Source organism: Monopterus albus, unplaced genomic scaffold (assembly GCF_001952655.1).
Source record: "Monopterus albus unplaced genomic scaffold, M_albus_1.0 scaffold269.1, whole genome shotgun sequence".
Lineage (NCBI taxonomy): Eukaryota > Metazoa > Chordata > Actinopteri > Synbranchiformes > Synbranchidae > Monopterus > Monopterus albus.
Genome location: NW_018128149.1, coordinates 14,223 through 37,375, shown reverse-complemented (window position 1 = coordinate 37,375; position 23,153 = coordinate 14,223). Strand labels below are relative to the sequence as shown.

The following is a 23,153-nucleotide window of genomic DNA, read 5'->3' as shown; positions in this document are numbered from 1 at the left end:
CTTGTTGTACCATACAACCAGTCACACACGTAGCATTGTCCTTCATAATGTCCATCCATTCCAGGTCGGAAGAAACTAATACAGTTCTTTGAGTAAGCTGGGTTAGCTGTACTACCGATAGTAACATTAGCTTAGCTAACTAATGTTAACAAACTAGATATACTACAGGTCTATGCACAATAACACCATACAACGTAATACCGAAGAATGTCCCGTTGTGTATGGCGACGATGTTGGACATATATCTTGGTGCAGATTATCGAGTTGATAGTCTAAATACAGTCCTTATGCTTGGCACATTTCGCATCTCCATTACTTTTTCTCTTCCCGTTTTTCTTCACCTCGTTACCTCTTTCTACCGCCTCCTTTCTTCTTCTCTCCTTTTTCTGGGTGTCACTCCCTCTACCAATAGGTGACCCCCAAAGATATTGTTTAATATCTCAAATACCGTAACAGCACAAACGAAACTTTTTGCAGCACAAACCAGCACAAACGAAGCACAAACGGATGACACCATTTTGGCTTTATTTTGCGTTGGATGGGGGGACAACTTCACGCAGATGGTGAATCACAGCAATATTTTACACACAACACAACACTTTGAACCTTCAAAATAAAATGAAATAAATCACCATACAGTAAATCTTTTAACCCTATTCATCATATGAAACCAACTTATTCACAGTAACTATCATTCAAAAGCAAATACATTCGTTCCACTTCATGATTGTGTCCCACTTGTTGTTGATTCTTCACAAAAAATTACAGTTTTATATCTTTATGTTTGAAGCCTGAAATGTGGCAAAAGGTCGCAAAGTTCAAGGGGGCCGAATACTTTCGCAAGGCACTGTATATGGTATGCATCGCTGCATTTAAAACTGGGTAGTTTTGCAGACATCTAAACTTTAGAATTTTTCAATCTTACATGTCACTTGCTAAGTTTTCTTAACACCAGTAACACTGAAAGCAATTGTCAAAGTCCTCTAATCTTGATTTACCTATTTTAATTCACCCACTCCATTGATAGAAGCTTGATAAATAATTTAGCACACGAAATTAGTCACAACTGGCTTTATTTGCACAACATAAATTAAAAATTAACTACAACAATTTCCTTTTTTGAGACATGATGGAGTTGTGGACATTATTCTTTAAATACACTTTACATTGGCAAAATTAAAAACCGCATGCTTCCATCTCTGTAATGCTGTGGTTTGGGTTAACCAGGAAAGTAAGATGGGACAGTTATGAAAAATCTGCTAAAATCTGTTGATATAACATGCATTGTTTTGGTGCTTTGTGACAGAAGGCCCAGTTCACCAAATCTGCTTGGCAACAGGCTCCGGTCCTCACACGTGTAGAAGAAAAAGATTTTTTTTATTTCGAGTTTTTCTGAATTCTGAAGTGGCATTTTGATTCTCTATTGCCACCTCATGATAGATTTGTGTTTAGCACCATTGTAGCTATAGTATAAGTGGTGGCCCTCACAAAGAAGTCACAGAACGTGGGCCACACAAAGGCATAAAGACATGTATGTGTGTGTGTGTGTGTGTGTGTGTGTCGTGCAGGTCGTACAGCAGCACTAACCTTCTGGAGGATCTGAAGGTTCTGTATCAAATCGCTGGTGGGCAGGGAAAGGGAGTCACATTCCTCTTCACTGACAACGAGATTAAAGATGAAGCCTTCCTGGGTACCAACTGTTTGACTGAGCTGCTTTCATATTTGTAGGAACATAATGTCAACAACGCTAAAGGACAACATAAGCATTCAAATGTAAAGGGTTTATCTTCAGAGGAGCAGACATGTGACCACAGAAATCTGTCAGACTTGTGTGTAACCCACTGATGGAGAGTAAAAGTCATGACCTCCTGCCCTGTCTGTGCTTGTTCCACATTTGTTGACCCTTCCTTCATCCTTTGACCATGACTCTCTTCTCTCCTCCACAGAATACATGAGCAACGTCCTGGCGAGCTGGGAGGTTTCCAACCTTTTTGCCCATGACGAGCTGGATGACATCGCTCAGGATCTGATTCCCGTCATGAAGCGACAGCACCCTCGCCGACTTCCACGTTGTCCTCTGCTTCTCGCCTGTCGGGGAAAAGTTTCGCACTCGTTCCCTGAAGGTGAAGTGAAGTCGTTTTAGATCAGTACGGAGCCACACATATGTACAGCGTACAGTTAATGTTCGGACATGATTTGTCAGTGTGTGCTTTAGGAGTGTTTGGTTGTCACGCTGAAGAAAGTGAAGCACAGGCGTTGAATGAATTCTTCTTAGATTCCACAAGTCACAGCCAGGCGCCCAGTCGAGCTGTGATCACTCCCTCTGTTCATACTGACCATTAAAAGCTGTGGCTCAGGAGGTAGAGCAGGTCACGCCCCTAACCGTAGGATCGGTGGATCGATCCCCAGCTTCTCCAGTCCACATGCCGAAGCGTCTATAGGCAAGACACTGAATCCCAATTTGCTCCCGGTGATGTCACCATCTGTGTGTGTGCGTGAATGATTTATGGCGGCTTCACCTCCATCAGTGTGTTAATGGGTAAATACTGTAAAGCACTTGAGGTCAACTTACTAACTTTGTTAGTTTTGTCAGTGACCTTTGACCTTCAGCCTCCCCAGTGACCCCTGACCTTTGACCTGACCAGTTCCCAGGTCTGATATCGAGCTGTACAGTGGATTGGTTCCAGTGCTGGCCGCGTGACGCCCTGGTTGCTGTGTCGCATCACTTCCTGTCTTAGTACCAGGACCTCTGCTGCTCAGAGGATGTGAAGCAGAGTGTGGTGGTTACCATGGGAACCTTCCAGGTAGCACTCACATTCTGATCAAGCGCATGTTATCACTATGTGCAGCAGACTGATCACATAACATCTCTCCCTCAGGGACCTGGTGGCAGAGAAGTGTGCAGAGTACTTCGAGCGTTCCCGCCGTCAAACATTTGTGACGCTGTCACTGTAACAGTAACACAGAAGTTTATTACTGGAGCAGGAAGCAGGCTGCTGGAAACCCTCAAGTCAACTCACCAAACAACTGAAACTGGATCTTTGTGTTCAGAGCATTTTAGTCAGAGAAACACACAGGATTAACAGAACAGAGTGGAGATGCTCAGAAAGAAAGAAGACTAACGGCTCAGTTCAGTAGATGAATATTAAAAATCTCTGCCTTCGGTTTCTTCGTATCCATACCCAGGTGAGGTCCAGTATGGCGGGCGGGTGACTGACGACCTGGACAAACGTCTCCTTAACACCTTCACTCGTGTGTGGTTCAGTGAGAACACCTTCAGCGACAAGTTCTGCTTCTATAAAGGCTACAACATCCCCGCCAAGACTAAGACTGTCCAGGATGTCCTGCAGCACGTTGAGGCCTTGCCGCCGGTCGACTCGCCAGAGGTCAGAGCGTGCTCACAGCACCAGTGTGATACATCACCGCACAGGGTATAAGAACACAGAGGAAGTCACAGGTGAACCTGTCTGCACTGAGGTGTTGGGGCTCCACCCCAATGCTGACATCACCTACCAGACCAACCTGGCCAATGAGACGCTCAGCACCATTATCAGCATCCAACCAAAGGATGGCAGGGCCAGGGGAGGGGAGACCAGGGAGGCCAGCGTACAGGGACAAGCCAACGAGATGCTGGAGAAGCTCCCGCCTAACTACGTGCCACATGAGGTGAGTGTGTGCTGAACAGGTGTACGGCTAGCGCTTCACCAGTTCTCTGCTTTCTGGGGGGAGAGTTAGTGGAAGCAGCCGTCCTGCTCTCTGCACCGGGAGCTGGGGGGAGGTTACAGCCCCCAGCCTGGAAACAGTTGGCCTCTCTGTACACACACAACCTGACTTCACTGTAAATACAAAGTAATAAACAAAACATGTCATAGGTTTCTCTGCAGAAATCCTAAGTAACTCTGTGTTTGGAAAGTCAAAGGTCAGCTGCAGAAGATGGGGCCTCTTCAGCCAATTAACATCTTCCTGCGACAGGAAGTGGACCGCATGCAGCGAGTCATCAGCAGCGTACGGAGCACGCTCACTGACCTCAAACTGGACATCGATGGTCTGTCACAGTGCATGCACAACCACTCACACACGCAGGTTTCCGATCAGCGTGACCCACAGCGTGTTTCTCGCTGCAGGTACCATCATCATGTCCGAGGACCTGCGCGATGCCCTCAACTGCATGTTTGACGCACACATCCCTCGCCTGTGGCTGCGGCTCAGCTGGCCATCAGCCACGCTGGGCTTCTGGTTCACCGAGCTGCTGGAGAGGAATCAGCAGCTCAGTGGCTGGATCGGCGCTGGGCAGCAGCACCAGTTCTGGCTCACTGGTTTCTTAAACCCACAGGTTGGCTCAGACGTCGCTATCACATGAATGAGGGAAACCAAGTTTAGAAATGTTTGTCATACCCACACATCTGGTCGTTTTTTTATGACTCTGTGTGTGTGTGTGTGTGTGTGTGTGTGTGTGTGTGTTGTTGAAGGCTTTTCTCATCGCCATGCGTCAGGAGACTACACGCGGCAATCTGTCCAGGGGCTGGGCCTTGGATACTGTTGTCCTTAGCAATGACGTGACCAAGATGATGAGGGAGGATGTGTCAGCCCCACCCCCTGAGGATGTGGGCGGGGTTTACATCTACGGCCTCTTTCTGGAAGGGGCGGGATGGGACCGACGTGGGGCCAAGCTCACTGAGGCTCCGCCCAAGGTTAGTGTGGGCGTGGCTTTTAAACAATATAAAAACAATACAAAAAATTTTTTTAACATTAAAAAGATTTTACTAATATTTAATATTAGAAATAAATCGACCATAAAACTAATTTCTATTGTATAGCAAAGTAATAAAATTCGAAAACTATGAAATAAAATCATAAAAAATATCGATTTTAAAGCAATGAGTAAAAAACTAAATGTGACAAAATGTAAAAAGTACAAGAGGCTTTCTCGGTGGCGTCTACCCTCAGGTCCTCTTCACGCCTCTCCCCGTGGTCCACGTCTACGCCGTCAGCTCAGCCAACATGGCCGACACTAACCGGCGCCGCAGCAGACCGACCTGAACTTCATCTTCTCTCTGCGGCTGAGGAGCGTGCAGGCGGCGGAGCACTGGACTCTGAGAAGCACCGTGCTGCTCTGTGACTGCAAGTGAACCTGAGTAGGAAGAATCAGAGCAGCTGGGGTCCAGCAGCGTTTACAGGCTCAGATAGTAACTTTTAAGGTAAAAGACAAGTCCCATCCCTGCTATAGGCTTTAGATGGAGCCTCTTCTTTCCTGTGGTTTCACTTTAAACAATCAACTAGTAGAGACTTAATGGAGTCTGTGGCCCTGAAAATCAAACACGGCTGATGATAGATGAGAGAATAACTTCATAACGTCTAAGAACAAAAAACATTGTCTAATTAAATGTTTTTGGAATTTTTCTCTGAAGTGAAAGTTTTTGTGAGGTTCACCTCGTGTGAATAATGAACTCAAAATGATTAGAGGTTCGTTAGAAGTCAGAGCAGCTCGAACCCACACCTCCGGGCTCATTAACGGACCAGGACAGTACAGTGATTTGTGTGTCATTAACGTTAGTTGTTGGCTCATAACTGTCACTTCAATGAAGCTCTGACTTTATCTGGACAAGTTTATAAATTCATGTGACTCCAAAGGGTTCGTGTATAGAACTAGAAATATTTTAAGACAAAGAGCAGACTCTGTTTTCAAGGTTTCTTTTATTACAGTTTTATATAGCATCAGTGTGAATTCCGACAGATTTACAGGTATAAGTCAATACAAATCTTAGACCAAACTTAGCCTTGATATCAGATCCCCTCTCTGTTTATATCAAGTCTGTTCCTTCAGTTGTATTTTTTAAACAAGTTGCTGTAGTAGATTCTCTGACACTGAAATAAAGACGTACTGGTTTTCCTCTCCCTGTACTTCATAACGAGTGGTAATACTACGTTTTGTCCACATCACAAACACAAACCTACCTTAAGCTAATATCACTGCAGTCGCTAACAGAGGCTAAAAACACCAAGAATACTGTAAAATCTGTCACAGTGCAGTTTCAGCAAACCTCAGAAGAAAACGGCTTCATTTTCAGCTCGACTGCACCTTATCGATGTTACACAGTGAGCCACAGCTAAACAGAACATGCAAAACCAGTTTTTGTGCTGCATTTACAACTAAAATCTAAAGATATTGGGGCTTGGTGAAATGATTCTGGAGCTCGGTCTGACCCCTGCCTGGACACTGAGGCCCTGTCCACAAATAGCTGTACTTAGGGCATTCTCAGTTTCTCTTTAGTTTATTTCCTTAAAAACAAAACAATCAGTTATTGTCTGTAAGGCAGATGTTTCCCACTGTGGGGTCTTGGCCACATGCACATCCCCTGGGTATCGCTGACACAGTGCACCATGCACATCCCCTGGGTATCGCTGATACAGGGCACCATGCACCATCTGAAGGTGAACTCCTCCATTCTGTAGGCGTTACTAGTTGATCAGTGGATAACGGCTGAGAGACGTGTGCTTCACCTCTCGCCATACATCATGTTAATGGTCTGGGCTCTGTGTCAATACGTACACAGGGAACAAACAGCCACCCCCTACACTGAGTGTAAAGCTCTTTATTGCCATGTTACAGAACCGAACATTTCGTCATCCAGCATCTCACTCATCAACATGCAGAAACAGGTGAACTGCGGCAGTGTGGCGATGTGAGAAGCTCAGTTCATTTCTTTTCCAAGGTCACAGTTTGTTCAAAACTAAAAAGACTATATACCTGCTGATGTTACAATAAACACAGAACTGCACATGTGATGTCACTGATTTCAGGAGCTTGTGTGGTTGTTGTGTCTTGATGCTCAGTCGCGCTACAGCCTGGTCTTTGCTCACTTCCTTCAGCAACGTTCAGACAAATGTTCATCTTGGCTTTTTGCACACTTGCAGCTCTGACCCTAAAACGTCTCCTTCCCTTGCTGTGTGGTCTCAGAAGTCCAAAGCAAATGACCCGGATCTTGGCAATGTCTCCCGGTTTACGATAGCTGCTTCATGTCATACATCGGCACCTCAGACTCCTCCGCCTTGCCCTCGTCAGCAGCTGCTTTGGCGGTGTCCGGGCATCCCTTGTGGCCTTTGGGTGGAGGGATGGGCACAGCTCCCTCGGCCCCTTCCTGGCCCTCAGCTACAGTCCTCTCTTTCTTCAGGTTGAGCTTGGCTGGGACGCTCTTGGTGATGGTCTCCTTCAGCCTTTCTCCAGACTGCTTCAGCCTTTCTCCGGACTGGCGGATCTTCTCACGCCTCTCGGCCGTCACAATGCGCTCACTGAACTTGTTGACCTTGGTGCCCAGGTTCTCGCGGGTCTTGTTCATGTTTTCCTTGGAGAAAGTGGCTTTGAAGCTCTCCATGCGTGTCAGGCCCGTCTTTTTCACGTGGCTGGCAGTCGATGAATCGGCCTCCTCCACCACCATGTATTCCTCATCCGACTCTGGAGGAAGCTCAAACTTGTCCGGTTCCACTTCAGCTCTGGCACTGCTGCTACTGCCGGTTCCTGCTGGCTCAGTGCCTGGTGTGATGGCCCTCACCTCCTGGTCACCCTGAGGACAGAACAGAGTGCTACACTGGGAGAACATCTATGATGTTTCAATTACTGACACACCGACTGCTGTCATGCATTAGATATAGAAACTATAGGTTTTGTATTGAGTTGGACAAAGTTCAGCTGTTTGAATCAGTCCTGTGAAAGTGTGCCACACAGAACTGTTAGCATGCAGGCCTTGATCCTGCCTCTGTAAATAAACTTCAGCACCTGTTTCTGCAGCTCAGCTGCAGGAAGCTAAACATGTCAGCGAGCAGCAGAGTATGGAGCAAAGCTGGATCACTTCCAGTTTCAGACCCCGCCATGATCTCTGACTCTCAGATCATGTTACACTGAACATGAACAGCAGCAGAACTGTAGAGCAGAGGCTGTGAACTGACTGTCGCTCCTGCAGATGTCATTCAGTCAGGGAGCATTAACCCTGATTCATGATCAGACAGCCCCACTTGTCCCTACAGCCTGTTGCACAATGTCACTTCATGTCGGAGTACAACAAGTAAAGATTGTGTACTTCAGTAACCGTAGTTTAGTTTAAATCCAAAGTGCACAGAAACCAACAGCGACATCTTTTTGAAAAGTTCATGTTTCTGCACAGAAGAAACTGATATTAACGTCTTCAGCTTGTTAAAGCTTTTGGAGGCATCATGCACCAAAATGCTTAATAAAGGAACAGGTTATGATGTGGACATTACCCAACATTGGCTCCACAGTGGTGATGACCAACATGTACTCATACTGTATGTCAAAGGTCTTCATGGGTCCAGCTGTTCCTGTGACCGAGACCTAATATCTAAACCCTGAGTTGGGCAAGGGGGTTCTTGGATGGGTTCTTTCTGGATCAAACCTGACTGTCCCTGAGTCCCACTCAGACCTGCCCTCTGATGAGTTTGGGGAGGTTTACCGCAAAATCCATTTCAGCTCAGGCTCAGTATTCCAGACCCCACTGCCTGTGCTCATATGTCGTGATGAGGCAGTACCAGCTTGTGCCTTCTGTGAGTCCTGACCAGAAATAGTACCAGAACATTTTACAGTAAATTTAGTTATGGAGCTGTGTAACTGGCTGGTTTCTCTATCAACCAACATCCAGCCCAAACACGAGGACAATTATATTAGTAGTCAGCTCCCAGAGGTAACTGGTCAGATGCCAAAAGGTCCATTTCCACAGCTCAGAAAGAATCCGCACATCCAAAGAGTCCAGAGAGACTCTTACCTGATAAATGACCACCCTGAACTTGTTCTTGGCCAGGAGGTCTCCCTGCGTGGCCTCCACTTTCTTCACCCTGATGTTCTGGTTCTCCACACGGACCCTGACATCCTTGATGTGGCGGCCCTTGCGGGTCTTTTCCAGCAGCCGGTCGACGGTGGAGCTGGTGGCCGCATGGTCGCTGGTCAGCTTGACGACGTTGGCCTGGATGGTCTTCACGGTGTTCTCCAGCTCCTGCTGACGCTCCTCCATACGCTGCTGCGTGGCTTGAACATTGTCCATGAGGCCTGCCACACGCTCCAGCAACGCCATGATGTTCCCCGTGTCATCACCACAACCGGTCGGCAGGCCCGGCTTGTCTGTCATAGTTGCTCTTTGGTTTGCCTGTTAGTCGTCTGGTTTGTTGGCTGACTGTTGGGACGCAGCAATCCAAATGTCAAAGAGAAGTAGGGATGAGGGTGGGTGAAGAAGACAGGCTGAGGCAGGATCAGCTGAACCTTGCAGTGAAATCTTATTCTTTGGAAAAAAATAGTGATGGTCAAAAGCATGGAAATGAGAAGGATGAGTGAGGACTGAGGTGTTCGAGGATCCAAACAAAGGAAGTGAGTAGAAGAAATGAAGAATAGAAATCCCTTCTGGAAGAAGGAGAGAATGGAGGGGGACAGAATGACCGAATCAACCCTCTGCAACTGGAGGTTGACCCTGAAACTGGTCAGATCAACCGATAGACTCCACCCTGCTGGAAGACAGACGGGGGTGGAGGGGGGGAATTGTGAGGCTAAAAAGAGAGCGGAGGTAAATACAGAGGGAGAGCTGAGAGGTAGAAACACCTGTTTTACTGGTGTTTAGTCAAAGAACAATAAAGGGGTTGTTTCTGCAGTAAGTCACCAGGCAGCGCAGATACAATAATGCAAGCTTCTCTGAGTCAGACCTGGCATTAAGAAGACAGGTTTGACTCCTGAAGGCTTTGAGAAACACTGATCTACCCACAAACGTCCCACCAGTCAGAGAATTTTAAAATGGAAACATGGATCCCAGACGCCCTCACTGTTCTCTGCTGCTAAAAATACAGAGGGTAAAGTGACTCCCTCGGCCTCTTTGGGAGAGCAGTGGAAACCCCCTCCCATATACTGCTCCATCATCCGTCTATCAGCTATCACCTCTTCACTTGTTCTGTCTTAATCCCCCCTCCAGGTTTGGACTGTTGGCCTCCAGATGAACAGCTCAGTTTCCAGAATACATTCCTAAGCTAAGACCTGCCGTCGCTACCGTCTTTGCTTTTCTGGGGCCAGGCAGTCCAAGTCTGGGCCAGTAGACTGGACTTCTGTACTCTTGGCGACCTACCACAGCACCATCAAGGCTCAGCACCACAGGGCACCTGCTTCTGCTGCTTCACTAACACGGGCAGTATAAAACCCCACAGGGGGAAGCATGTGTGACAGTGTGAGTAGAATAAGGTGATGTTGGAAAGGAGCGATGGCATCCACTGAAGGGAGAAGGGGGCTGCTCACCTAAATACGCTCCACCAGCTGCTGCCTATAATTATCCTGCCGTCACTGCTATATTTGACTCCGCCTCCCATAGATGCTTCAGCAGCCAGCAGGAAACCTTATATACTCTTGTACATTACAGTCAGTACTTCTGACTACTGAGAATAAGTATGCAGCTCTAAGTCCAGTACCTGTAATCACAAGCAGTTTCCAGCTCACTCACTGTGCATAAACATCAAGGTGTGCAACTAGGACGCCTTAAAGCTGCATCGCCTCCAGTAAGGGAAGAAACAAAGTGACAACACAGAGGCTTGAACATCATAATTTAATTCTAGTTAGACTACAGCACCGAGCACAGGCTACTAGTTCATGCAGTACGTGACATCTACAGTAAAATCAGGCTGGATTCCCACCGGCGTCACATGACCAAGAGAAATGGCTTCACCACTGCTTCAGTTACAAAAATGTGTTTGTCTCAGAAAGTTCAGCAAAAAGATCTCAGAGAAGTGACCCTTTGAGGAACCTCAGCCTAGCTCGATTACCTACTTCTACCAGAATAAACTGATGGACACGTCGTACCACTGTTACGATTTATATTAAAAAAAAATTTTTCCAAAAAAACTCATTTAAATTATCATCAGCTTGTCAAAACACATCAAACATTGGAGTCCATTTCTGGAACGGCATCATCAGACAACTAAGGGATAACAGAATAGCAGCCTGTACATGTCAGCTTGTGTCCTACTGTAGTAGAAAAACTGCATTTTGGTTTTTTCATAACAAATCTAAAAAATTTAAATAATGTTTGGACCCTGTGAGGTGCAGCAAAACAGAAAACAACCATTAGACATGATTAAATGCCCAAAAGGGCTGCAGTGGTCCCTGATGACCTGGTGGTCCTGACGCCCCACCCCCACCACCACAGGGCTTCTTGGGGAAGGCGCATCACAACCACAGAGGCTGAATAATTCATGATTAAATACCACTGAATCTGTAGCGCTGTCCTGCTGTATCGGACATTGACATCCATCTGGCAGAATTTGTGAGTTGAATTTGCCTCTATTTTCAAACTATTTAAAAAAAGTTTTCATAATTAACTTTTTAGGAACAAAAATAATGTGTCCAGTAAAAAATTAAAGTTGTAATAATGTAACAAAAAAAAAATCCATCTTTTGTTTTTTTTCTTATCTGCACACAAGTGAGGTGGCAGCAGGCTAGGGCCACGTGGCGCTGCTCTAGTGGCCGCCTGCTGCAGTAGCCCCTGTTGACTGTGTTTCTAATGTGGTGGGTAATTCTCCTTCGTTTCTGTGACTTTGTAAAGCAGATGCTGCACCTTCCCTGTGGGATTACTTAAAGACCCAGTGGATCTGTCTCAGCGAGGCAGTCCAGACTTCCCTGTCCACAGCCATGTCTGCCAGCTCCTTCCAAAGTGTTCCTAGGCCACATGGGATGTATATTCTCTCAAGCGTGTCCTGGGTCTTCCTCTGGATCGGCTACCTGTTGGACGAGGAAAAAAAATCAAGCTGCTCACAATCTTAAACATCGGGCTATAGATGTCATGTGATCTGAGCATCACATCTCTCAGCCTACAAGAGGAGGCTGTTGTCTCTTTGGTGGCTCCGAATATTGCTTTTAACTATGAAAACTCTGGAAATTTCAGAGAGTTGAGTTCAAATCACATAAATTCAGTGGTATTTAACATGTCAGCAGCCTCTAAGCCTATTCAGAACGAGGCCGTCCCTTCCACAATCCTGAATTTAAACCAAATGCGTTTACTCTTCCTTCAAGTCCAGTCTAGGCATTAAAGAGAAGCAGCAGCAGTCTGCGCCCTCAGGGTGAGAACAGCAAGAAACCGGGTTTCCTCAGTTTGTACATGGACGGTCCAGCATGAAGAATCAGTCAGATAAATAATGTTCGTTTCCTGTCGGAGGATCCGCAGTGTCTCAGAGTCTCAGAGGATGGCAGCATCACGACAGCCACAGACCGGGCTGGACGTCTGCACCCTGTCGTCTGCAGACAGTGAAGACAAAAATGAATCAAACACGGTGAAAAATCCTAAAAATAAGGCCCCTTAAGAAAGTGAAAAAATTATTTAAAAATGGAACAGAAAGAGGCACTAAAAAGTCACGCTATCAAAAACGCAGTCTGTCCCTGTGGTACGAAAAGCTGGATTTCCTGTGTGTCATCCTACATCATCCTGGAGGATGTTCCTGATGGGAAGTGGCCGAGGTGCTGCTTCTGTCTCCGGCCACGTTTCGTCTTGTTGCACCTCCTGCAGAACACAGCAGGAAGTACATGTCAGGGACACACCGCTGCACACAGCAAGTGATTCATCATCCAATATTCTGGATGTCTGAAACAGTGACCAAACTACAGACTGAAAACAACAAAACTTAAGATGTGCGCTGATGTTGGAGTATTGAACAGCTGATGTGTTGGCAGCTGGATTCTGGATCACTGGCTTTTCACAGGAGGCTGTTTGTCAGAGTGACTGCTCACTGCAGCTGCACACACTGAAACACTAAGCCAGCACCACACCATGTGTTTACTGCAGTTACCAAAACATGTTGCAGTACCAGGTATCTCTAGTACCCACAGTAGTAGTAACAGTATTAGTAGTGAGTACCTGGTGAAGCACATGACCACAGCTACAATGACGGCGATCTGAAAAGCTCCAATGATGGCGGCAATGAGGACGTAGTGCAGCTTCTGCCCACTGGGCACCACGTACAGGATGTTGAAGTCCAGCAGCTGATCACACTGAGGACCTCCGTAGGCCGCCTCACACCTGACACACAGACACACCACACTTAGTTTCATGGGTTCTACAAACCAGGACAATCAGCATCAGACCTGGGGGACATCCAGTTATTTAATTATCCCTTGCTCCTTGCTCGACCCAGAGGTCGTTCCAGTCGCCCATCCTGAAGGATCGGAGGAAAGATGTAAAACTCATTTTCTTGATTCCGCTCTTCTTACATCTTTTCCTCACATCTTACATGGGCAAGACTACGGTGTGAAGAAAAGGCGCAAGTGAGGGAAACATGGATTCAATCAAAAGATTTGGGACAGACGCCACGTTTTCACCAGGATCTGCAGGTGATGTGTCCTCCACACAGACTGGGAACTAAACACCTGACGCAGCCGCTTACGTCCTCCCCCTCAATTCAGAAACCTCCCAGTGGCCCTCACAAACACAGAGGTACAAACGTGCGTTACCTGCAGGTCGGCAGGTTTTGTCTCATCTCACAGTGGCCGTGTTCACAAAACTGGGCGTAGTCTTCAGGACAGTGGTCCACAAACCCCTCCCCGTCACTGGATTTGGGTACCGCTGGGGGAAAAGACAACCTGGTTTCTGATTGGCTGTTTAGAGGAAACAGGGTGACAGAGTCAAAGTGCAGTGAGGGGGTCTTACCGAAGACGTCTGGCTTAGTCTTGCCACTGTCGTCCTTTCTGCTTTTGTCTGAAAACAGAAGAAGAAACAGTGAGACAGAATGTTTTCTGTGAGGTGCAGAAGAGGAGGTTTGTCATCTGTACAGCTGTGAACCACGTGGCTCCTGTGAAATGATCGGTTTCTGTTTTAACATCGAACCTGTAGCTGCGGTTTGCTGTGCTGTTCATACAGCCTCCACTCGCAGGAGGCCGCGTTTACCTTACAATACTTGTTTCAATACACAGTGATGGATGTTTGTTCTTTCTGTAAATTCTGAATAGGATGTTAGAAACTGTGCAGTGGGAGCAACTGGAAACAGAGCCAAGTTAATTTCTATTGGAACCAGATGAAGAATTCCTGCACACCTGGCAGTTTGTTCAAAATTCTGTTGACAGGCATTAAGACTGTCTGACTCGGTAACAGACGCGGTGGACGGGATAAGAAGGTCTACGTGCTGTGTTTTCCTTGCTGAGTACCGCTGTAGGTGTGTCTGTTCAGCACTCGGAGCCAGTTCAACTGCGATGACGTGTTCGGACCTCGTTCCTGCTCTGCTTCGTCTGTGATTCAAACGCCGAGTTAACATGGTGTGACCACGGCTGAGGAGTTGTATTTTTCTAGTTGTATGTAGATCAAGCAGGATCATTCTGGGTTTTAGTTTCCTACATCTGGACTGTGAATAGAAAATGTGTCTGTTCTTATGTTATTTGCCAAACACTTAATTAAAATGTTTCTTTTCCTGTTTTGCCTCCTGCGTCTTCTCCATCTCTCGTTTTCATCTGATTCCTTTCTCACTCTCCTCTGTATTCCTCTCCTCTCTTTTTCCCACCACACCTTCCCTCCATCTGACCCTTTCTACTGGGTTTGTTGACGTTTATTGGTCAAAACAAGTTGCATGCTGTCATCAGGTCACTGCAGCAGTGGTGCAGGTGGAAACTTCTGGTGTTGTGTTTGTTGTTTTGTTGTTACCTTGGCAGCGTCCCACATGTTTGATGTCGATCTTCAGCTGTTTGAGGCAGGATGCCTCTCGGACGTGGCACGGCGTGTCGTAGGTGACGCCATCGCTGCCGCACACTGGGTTGTCATTGTGGCCGTTACACACAATGTTACACATGCAGCTGGACACAAACACACACAAACTAAAGTGACAGGAAATGCATTTCTCTAGTTTTTTTTTTGCTCATCTGTCAAACAACCTAAGACAAACACAAAGGCCCACTGTGAAACATCTGATGAGGAAAACGCTTAGAGGGGAGCAGGACATCGCTCGCTGCAGCTACAGATTTGCACTTTTATTCTTTTTAGAGCATCATTTTTAGCCAGTTCTGTCCAATTGTCCCTGTAGAAAAGCAGCTGAGTTAGCAGCTAGCAGCTCCTGTGTGCACTGTGCCCGTGGATGTACAGGCAGCCATCACTGTGTAATTCTCTGACAGCTTCTGAAGCGTCTTCTTTCTGATTTATCAGCAAATTTATGGACGTTTGTTCTCAGCAGACATCAGACACTGTGGTCAGTCCTGACCTCTGACTCTGGTTCACCCCCCACCTCTGTGTGTGTGTGTGTGTGTGTGTGTGTGTGTGTATACTAACAGCATGTCCTCAGAGTCTTCATCACACTCGGCTCCAAACTTGCAGTTTCCACATTTCGAGGCCTTTTTCCCGCGACCAGATCCCTCGTCATCTGCATGACACACATCGTCACTACATGTCCCCCACATTTATTATTACTACATTGTTTCATTTTATTGACAGTAGTAGTATTTTCTGGGTATCACAATGTTGGAGTAACTGTTTACCTGCATCTCCGGATCCTGACCCGCCGTCTGACACACAAACACAAAGGACAGACAGACGTTCTGATCTGTTAGTTGACAGAGGACGTTTTCCAGTGTGGCCTGTCACTGACCAGATGCACTCAATGCTCAGCAAACACAATAATAAAAGCACTATGTCATCATGTGTCCAAGTCTCAAAGTGTAAACTCTTTACTTTCCCCACACTGACATGAGCAGCTCAGACAGAGCTGGTGTGTGTTACCATGGTAACAGGGTCCCTCTGACACCGTGATGATGGCTCTCTGCTTCTTGCAGGCAGCTCTCCTCAGGAAACACTCATTCTGGTACGTGTCTCCATTGGAGCCACACACAGGGACATACTTCTTATGGCACTGCAACACACACACACACACACACACACACACACACACACACACACACAAGATTATCTCACCATGGCAGCAACAACCTGAGCTGTGTGAAGCTGTGACGTCACACAGACTGACAAACACAGGGAGTCCGGGAGCTCTCTGTGGTGAGGCCCAGATCAGGACCAGGGGATGAAACCACATCTGAAACTCTGAGCCTCCCCAGGAACACCGTGGCTTCAGTAACTGGGCCATGGAGGGAGTCTGGAACCAGCAGGACTCTTCTAGAGTCGGCATCCGACCAGCTGGAGGAACAAGAAGGACCTCGGTCAGGGAGGAGGTCGAAAACCCAGCAGCCCCTCTGACAGAGCTTCAGATGTCCTCTGCAGAAACGAATGCTGCTGGAGGGCGAGCGTCTCAGCAGCTTCTCCATCAGTCAGGCCTTTATGGTAGAGTGGCTACACAGAAGCCGCTGTGAGTGAAAGACAAAGCCTCTGGCCTGAGGAGACGGACACTGAACTACAGCGCCCTGTGGCGACCCATGGGCTCCTCTCATAACTCACTGACACCATCCCTACAAGACTGGCCAGACCTGAGCAGCCAAGAGAGGTCCTAGAGGAAAGCCTGAGACTGGGTCTACGGCTCAGACAGCCGAGTCACCAGCGGAGCGGCCTGAGGACAGTCATGCTCCGCCCTTTGCTGGCGAGCAGCGAATTTCGTAATGAACACTGCAGCCGTGTGTGTGTGTGTGTGTGTGTGTGTGTGAAACTCACATGGAACTGACAGACACACTTGATTTCGGCTCCGGTCTCATGGCAGGTTCCTCCAAAGGGGCACGTCTCGGCATCGCACACTCGCAGGTCGCTCTTCTTCTCCGACACATCTGAAACACACAGGCAGACAGAAACACGTTGGCCTCGGAGGAACTGAGGCAGGCTGCATCTAAATTCCTCCTCAGAGTTACACACACACACACGGTGTGGTTTTCTGAAGACGACACCACAAGACAACTACAAAAGCCTGAGAATCAACAGGGTTCTAAGTTTCCTGTGGAATCATGGTGACCCAGTGACGGCAGCCTGTGCACTCATGGCTGCACTGCAAACAGGAGCATCATTTTCACGGTGCACACTCCCCAGCATGTGAACAATTACAGCCTAAAAACAGGCTCCAGGTGAAGCCTGCAGCTCACTCATGAGGACACTCCACTTCTTGCTTGACAGAAGATTAATAAACACTTCAAATATCTGCTTACAACTATAATTCTTACAAACCATGTAAACGTTTACATATTGTTGGTAAATGCTGAAGAGGATAATTAAAATGAAATGCAAGCTGATCCTGGTATCCTGGTGGGAGGTAGGTGCTGGTTCTGGGGTTTATGTCATAAACCAAACTGAGGCCCTCTGAGGGCATGACCCACTCTGTGACCAAACCAACACACAGACGACACCACGGGAAACGAGGTTACCGCACTGTGAAGCGACTGACAAACACAGAGACTGCTGTAGTGATTTAACGCCGGCAGCCGATTGGTCGGTGGCCCAGCAGGCTAGCCAATCAGAGCTGCTAATTACAGGGAACGTGACCTTAATGTGTCAGTGCAGCTGTTTGATTACAAATAAATTAGAAAATTCATCTCTATAATAGTTTTGTGTATTTGTCCTTATTCAGTAATACCACAGTGCTCGGCCAGATGCCAACATCAGCTAAAGTACCGATGGTCGGTGACTGTAATGTTGACTTGGGTTGTCTTATCTCAACATCCTCCATTAGCTAATTAGCAATAAACACAAAGTACAGCTAGGCCTGATGGGAATGTGACAGGTTGTAATCAAACACCTACAAAACTAAGGTTTAGATGAGAAGTCTGAGGGCATGGGCAGACCCAGGGCCGGCCCTAGGCCACCGTCACCGGCGGGCTCTCTGAAACATCATGTGACGCGGGCAGAGCAGCACTTCTTTCTGAGCCAAGGTGAGATGCTCCACAAAACACTGAGAAACAAATACCAGCTGAACAGTAGTTAACAAATGACTTGATAAATATTACATTTGCACCAGATGTTTCTAGAATTTCACTTCATCAGAAGCAGATGATGTTTACAGGTGAACGCTCTACACCGAGACAGAGCAGCTCCTTCACCAGGTGACGACCTGGCTTCTTGGAGGGTCAACCTGGGTCAGCGATGATGAAACCTGTCTGCAGAACTTCATCTTCCTCTGGAGAACTTTAAAAATCTCCATGAAGCGGTCACAAGTCCTAACGCGCACACCTCCCCCTGACACACAACCCACAGCTTTTCAATAACGCCCAGCTGCCATAGTGACTGACTTCTCATCTGACAGCCACCGGTTGCATCAGCAGCCTGCAGCTTGTTTACACATGCTGACAGGTCTGCAGAGGCCCAGTCACGGAGGCTCTGTGGGGACAAGGAGGGTGTAAAGACAACACAGCACCAAACCTGTGTGCAGCAGTTCGTCAAGTGTGAGCATCATACAGAGAGAACAACAAGAACCAGAAACCAGGGGAACTGAACTGCTCCTCATTCCAGTGTCTGTGCTAAGCTAACTCCAGCTCTGTAGCTAGCACACATCAAAAACAGGATGCTGAACTGTTACTTTAAGTGTCTTATCAGAAGCAGTGAAGTGAAAGTGAAGCTAGTCTGAGTCCAGTCAGTGTTTCCATCCTGAGGCTCAGTGAAGCGATGACCAGCCTTCAGCCTCTCGCGCTTCAATGGCTTCATCAGAATCCGTCTCATCTGTCTCTTTTCTAAACTGACTGTCGTTACCACACTTGGCCAGAAATATGTGGACAGCTAATATGTAACAGTGGCACCATGTTCACCGGTCTGGACAGAAACACACCGTTTACAGTGACTGTGCCAAAAACTATGGTGAATCTTTTAATGGCAATAATTCACTCTTCCTGGGCATTGATGGGTAAAAACCCACTGGGCCCAGACATACAGTATAAAAGCCTTGGCCTGACCGCTGTTTGTCTCTACCTGGAGTGACATGGATGTGAGGTGTTGGCTGTAGGTGTCTGCTTATTCAGGTTCTCTGTAACTGCAGCATAAGTAATATGTTCGACTTTCAGTTCTGCTGGATGGGACTCAGGCCAGAGCTCCGAGCAGTCAGAGAAGGCCATTTCTGTTTGGAGCTGGCTGTGTGCACGGAGGCACTGTGTAGAGAACGGCGGTTGTCCCCACACTGGTACACCACTGTCAGAGTTGGAGATATATCAGGCTGTGAATACGCACAGCGTGTTAGTCAGAGACATTGGTCTGTTGGCAGTATGAGACATGTAGGACATCGGCAGACCTGGCCTTCAAAGTGAACGTCGCTCCAACGTGATGTAGCCGAGAACATACAGACATTTAGGCTGAACAAACACACACACAGGCAACTCCCTGCTTCTCCACCCTGTCATTAACCCTAAAATAGAGCCTGGTTCAAGTGAGGAGTGGTCAGAGCGTACACACAGTTCAGTGGTGGCTGCTTCTAATCACTGCTCAGCTGTTGACTGGCTTCAGGATCCTGTCGTCATGACGACTGCACTCTTTGGATAGAGGGTTGTCAGTGAACACCAGAAAGTTTTAACCTGCTGTGGTTGACATGACGAGAGAAACGATGGCAGCACCTGGATCATGTGACCAGCTACACTGAAACAAGAGGAGATAATGAGTGTGACCTCTGACCTCCAGCAGCTACACACACAAAGCAGACTGACCGACGTGAGCTCAGCTGTGATGTGTCCAGGTGTGACCAGGAGGGGAGAGTCTCACCTGTGCAGTCGACAACCGTCCCGGGGTCACAGTCTGCACTGCTGCTGCCTCCACTGCGGGTGAACGAGGTCCGGACGGTGGGCAGAACCAGCAGAACCAGCAGGCCCAGCAGGCAGGAGAGCCGGTGTGCTGGAGCCATGATGGAGGGCGAAGCGGGATCTGGTGATAGGTGGAGGACGGATCCAGGCAGAGACGGGGAGGTGAGCAGTCTGAGAAACAGATGGAGGTCCAGAAGAGCAACAGAGATGGGGGAGGCTGCAGATAGAGAAGATGGGGAGAAGGAAGAGTTGAAAGAAAAGGTGAAAAAAGAACAATGTGAAATCAGTTTTTTCCTGGAGTTCTCCTTCAAAGAGTCCTCGGCACAAAACACACCTCAAGAAGAGAGGAAGAAATCACGCTGCCCAAAAACCTCTTTAAATCCTTCCTCCCTCCAAAACCTCCATCATTCTCTCAGGATAAAGGCAAACATGAGAAACAGGCTGGAAAACGACGCGAAAGCCGGGAGGAGACTTGCTCGATGAATCCCAGGACAACAAAGCGAAGCAGGGCCTGGGGCTTCACGCACCGACCCCCCACTCCTCCTAAAACCAATCTGTTCACAGCCCGGACTGAGCCTCCATCCCCCGCCCGCTGCCTCGCACTCAGACCGGCGAGCAGAGCCGCGGAGTGCCACGGACACAGAGATCCAGGTGACGATCCGAAAGGGCTTCCAGCAGCATCCAGGCCCAAGGCAGCCAGTGTGCGCCGGACAGATACGGTCGGACCGGGACGGCTTTTATCCCCCTGCTCTTTCTCCACTGACTCAAGCACATCAACAAAGGCCCGGACCACGTGACCCGCAGGAGACCACTCCTCCAGTCGGGGGGGGGGGGGCACACGCCCCTGCATACATTTCCCAGCATGCTCCGCCACCGCAGGAGGCTCGACTGTCTCCACCTCATCCACTGTCCAAACATTACACTAGTGGAGAAGTGCGGGATAGCTGAGGAAACTGTAGAGGAGACCAGAGCTGTGTCCGCTGCGTTAGTCTGCAGGTCTGAAACCGAATAAAGTCACTGTCACACAGGCGGCTTCTGTTGTCTTCATCCCCGTGCTTCACCCAGGGAAAGATGGATAGGAGGAGTGGGGAGACTGATTGACAGAAAATTAATTAGGCTGCTTTGTTGAGTAATTAACCCATTTTGTAAACAAAAAAGCCAAGAACACCTCTCTCTGGTTTCAGCTTCTCATAGGTTGATGTGAGCTGGTTTTCTTAGACTTTCATGATAAACAGTGACAAACTTCTTTCAATTTTGTTGATCATCACAAAAAGGCTTTTGGATCACAGTCTATTAGTTAAGAAAATAACTGGCATATTAACTGATGATGAACCTAATTAGTTGCTGCCCTATAACAGATGACAAGCTTAGGCTCAGAGTAGAAACATGACTCTGTGCTTATGCCCTGGCGCCCCCTAGTGCGTCTGTTGATTACGTGGTGTGTAACTAAAAACATTCTCACACGACCTCTAGTGACATGTCCTAACATTAAACATAAGAAAATATTATGGCTATGGCTACAGTTATACACGTCATAATAATAATATTAAACATCCTGTCTGCTGACAGTCATCCACTTTTTCTATCTAGTTATCCTTGACCATAAGCACCCTGCAGTAACTCATGAAAATGACTAAGTTAGACACCCTGTCTACTCTAAACATTTCTAATACATCAAGTCTCTAACCAATATCTATCTGACTAAAAATACTAACAATAGTAATGGCTATTAGGCTCTGTGGCTTTACAGTTGGCTTGAGTTTTTATTTATTTTATTTCATTTTGGGATAGTCATTTCCTTTGCTATAAAACTTTATAAATAATAACAATTCAAGACACAATCTCTATTATTAAATAACTGCATATAGATTAAAAACAACACTCAGATTTATGCATGAATTTATACATTTCTATTTTCTACACTGCAGGATTAGCTGATGTTTATTCAGAAGTTTATATTTGTTATACAAAGAATAAAAAAATGAAAGTAAGAAGAAAAGAAAGAAAGATTTTCCCTGATGAAGTTTAAAGCACTAACCAACTCTATTAAAATATTCAGTGTTATGGAAAAGAACCATATTGACAGATATTCACAAAATTATAGTCTGTAGGAAATAAAAATATGAGACCAAAATCAAGCTCTTTGGCATCAATTCAACTCACCGTGTTTGGAGGAGGAGGAATGCTGCCAATGACTCCAAAAACAACATCCCCACCATCAAATATGGAGGTGGAAACATTATGCTTTGGAGGTGTTTTTCTGCCAAGGGGACAGGACAATTGCACTGCATCAAAGGGAGGATGGATAGGGCCATGTACCGTCAAATCTTGGGTGAGAACCTCCTTCCCGAACATGGAAACTATTCCACGAAGAGGGAGCGGCAAATCCAAAAGCCCGTTTCCCTTTTTCGGTCCGAACTCTCGGCACCATGAGCTGATACTTACCACAAGACCGTAAGGCATATTTGGTATCCGATCTACGTAAAAGAGAGCATAAGTATGCCGGGGCTAGGCCTACCAAAGCCTTGTACACTAGCACCATCCAATGAACATGTCTTCGCGTGCTCAGAGACGACCACTGTGCTTTAACATACAGGTCGCAATGGTGCGTTAGTCGACTACAACCCGTCACAAACCTCAAGGCACTGTGGTAAACCACATTTAAAGAATGGAGACATCTAGCTGAGGCATTCATATACAGTACATCACCATAATCCAACAGGGGAAGAAAGGTCGCTGATATTAAATATTTGCGTGCCTGCAAGGAAAAGCAGGATTTATTACGATAAAAGAATCCAATCTTCATCCGTAATTTTCGAACCACATTAGCAATGTGGGTTTTAAAAGACAACTCAGAATCAAGTAAAAAACCTAAGTACTTATAGCTGGAAACCAGCTCAATCAACACTCCCTGATCTGTTGTTATTGACAGATTAGCTGATGTTTATTCAGAAGTTTATATTTGTTATACAAAGAATAAAAAAATGAAAGTAAGAAGAAAAGAAAGAAAGATTTTCCCTGATGAAGTTTAAAGCACTAACCAACTCTATTAAAATATTCAGTGTTATGGAAAAGAACCATATTGACAGATATTCACAAAATTATAGTCTGTAGGAAATAAAAATATGAGACCAAAATCAAGCTCTTTGGCATCAATTCAACTCACCGTGTTTGGAGGAGGAGGAATGCTGCCAATGACTCCAAAAACAACATCCCCACCATCAAATATGGAGGTGGAAACATTATGCTTTGGAGGTGTTTTTCTGCCAAGGGGACAGGACAATTGCACTGCATCAAAGGGAGGATGGATAGGGCCATGTACCGTCAAATCTTGGGTGAGAACCTCCTTCCCTCATTCAGGGTATTGAAAATGGGTTGTGGTTGGGTATTCCAGCATGACAATGATCCAAAACACACGGCCAAAGCAACAAAGGATTGGCTCAAGAAGAAGCATATTAAGGTCATGGAGTGGCCTAGTCAGTCTCCAGACCTTAATCCCATA

At 46.8% G+C, this 23,153-nt stretch overlaps 3 protein-coding genes across 4 annotated transcripts; 1 reads left to right on the top strand and 2 right to left on the bottom strand.

The window, feature by feature from the left end:
- The first annotated feature begins 3,580 nt into the window (after positions 1 to 3,580).
- On the top strand, positions 3,581 to 5,040 carry LOC109972777 (dynein heavy chain 5, axonemal-like). The gene is made up of 5 exons (XM_020621907.1): positions 3,581 to 3,666; positions 3,914 to 4,045; positions 4,125 to 4,333; positions 4,470 to 4,691; positions 4,948 to 5,040. The coding sequence occupies exons 2-5, from the start codon at positions 3,934 to 3,936 to the stop codon at positions 5,038 to 5,040; spliced, it is 636 nt and encodes a 211-aa protein (XP_020477563.1). The 5' UTR covers positions 3,581 to 3,666; positions 3,914 to 3,933.
- cavin4b (caveolae associated protein 4b) lies at positions 5,033 to 10,869 on the bottom strand. Its single transcript, XM_020621890.1, has 2 exons — positions 8,775 to 10,869; positions 5,033 to 7,562 (listed from the first exon to the last, which is right to left on the bottom strand). Exons 1-2 carry the CDS (start codon positions 9,132 to 9,134, stop codon positions 7,002 to 7,004), a joined length of 921 nt encoding a protein of 306 aa, XP_020477546.1. The 5' UTR covers positions 9,135 to 10,869; the 3' UTR covers positions 5,033 to 7,001.
- Positions 10,870 to 11,547: 678 nt separating this feature from the next.
- Positions 11,548 to 20,480, bottom strand: LOC109972768 (tomoregulin-1-like). 2 transcript variants are annotated; one of them, XM_020621888.1, is made up of 12 exons: positions 19,986 to 20,480; positions 19,614 to 19,868; positions 16,602 to 16,711; positions 15,723 to 15,852; positions 15,482 to 15,508; positions 15,276 to 15,366; positions 14,658 to 14,806; positions 13,674 to 13,721; positions 13,478 to 13,589; positions 12,885 to 13,046; positions 12,450 to 12,530; positions 11,548 to 12,268 (listed from the first exon to the last, which is right to left on the bottom strand). In XM_020621888.1, the coding sequence occupies exons 2-12, from the start codon at positions 19,750 to 19,752 to the stop codon at positions 12,226 to 12,228; spliced, it is 1,092 nt and encodes a 363-aa protein (XP_020477544.1). In that variant the 5' UTR covers positions 19,753 to 19,868; positions 19,986 to 20,480; the 3' UTR covers positions 11,548 to 12,225. The 2 variants fall into 2 exon arrangements, with proteins under 2 accessions (XP_020477544.1, XP_020477545.1); XM_020621889.1 differs by lacking the exons at positions 15,723 to 15,852; positions 19,614 to 19,868; positions 19,986 to 20,480 and adding an exon at positions 15,915 to 16,133 and having other exon boundaries at positions 16,602 to 16,687.
- Between the last annotated feature and the right edge of the window lie 2,673 nt (positions 20,481 to 23,153).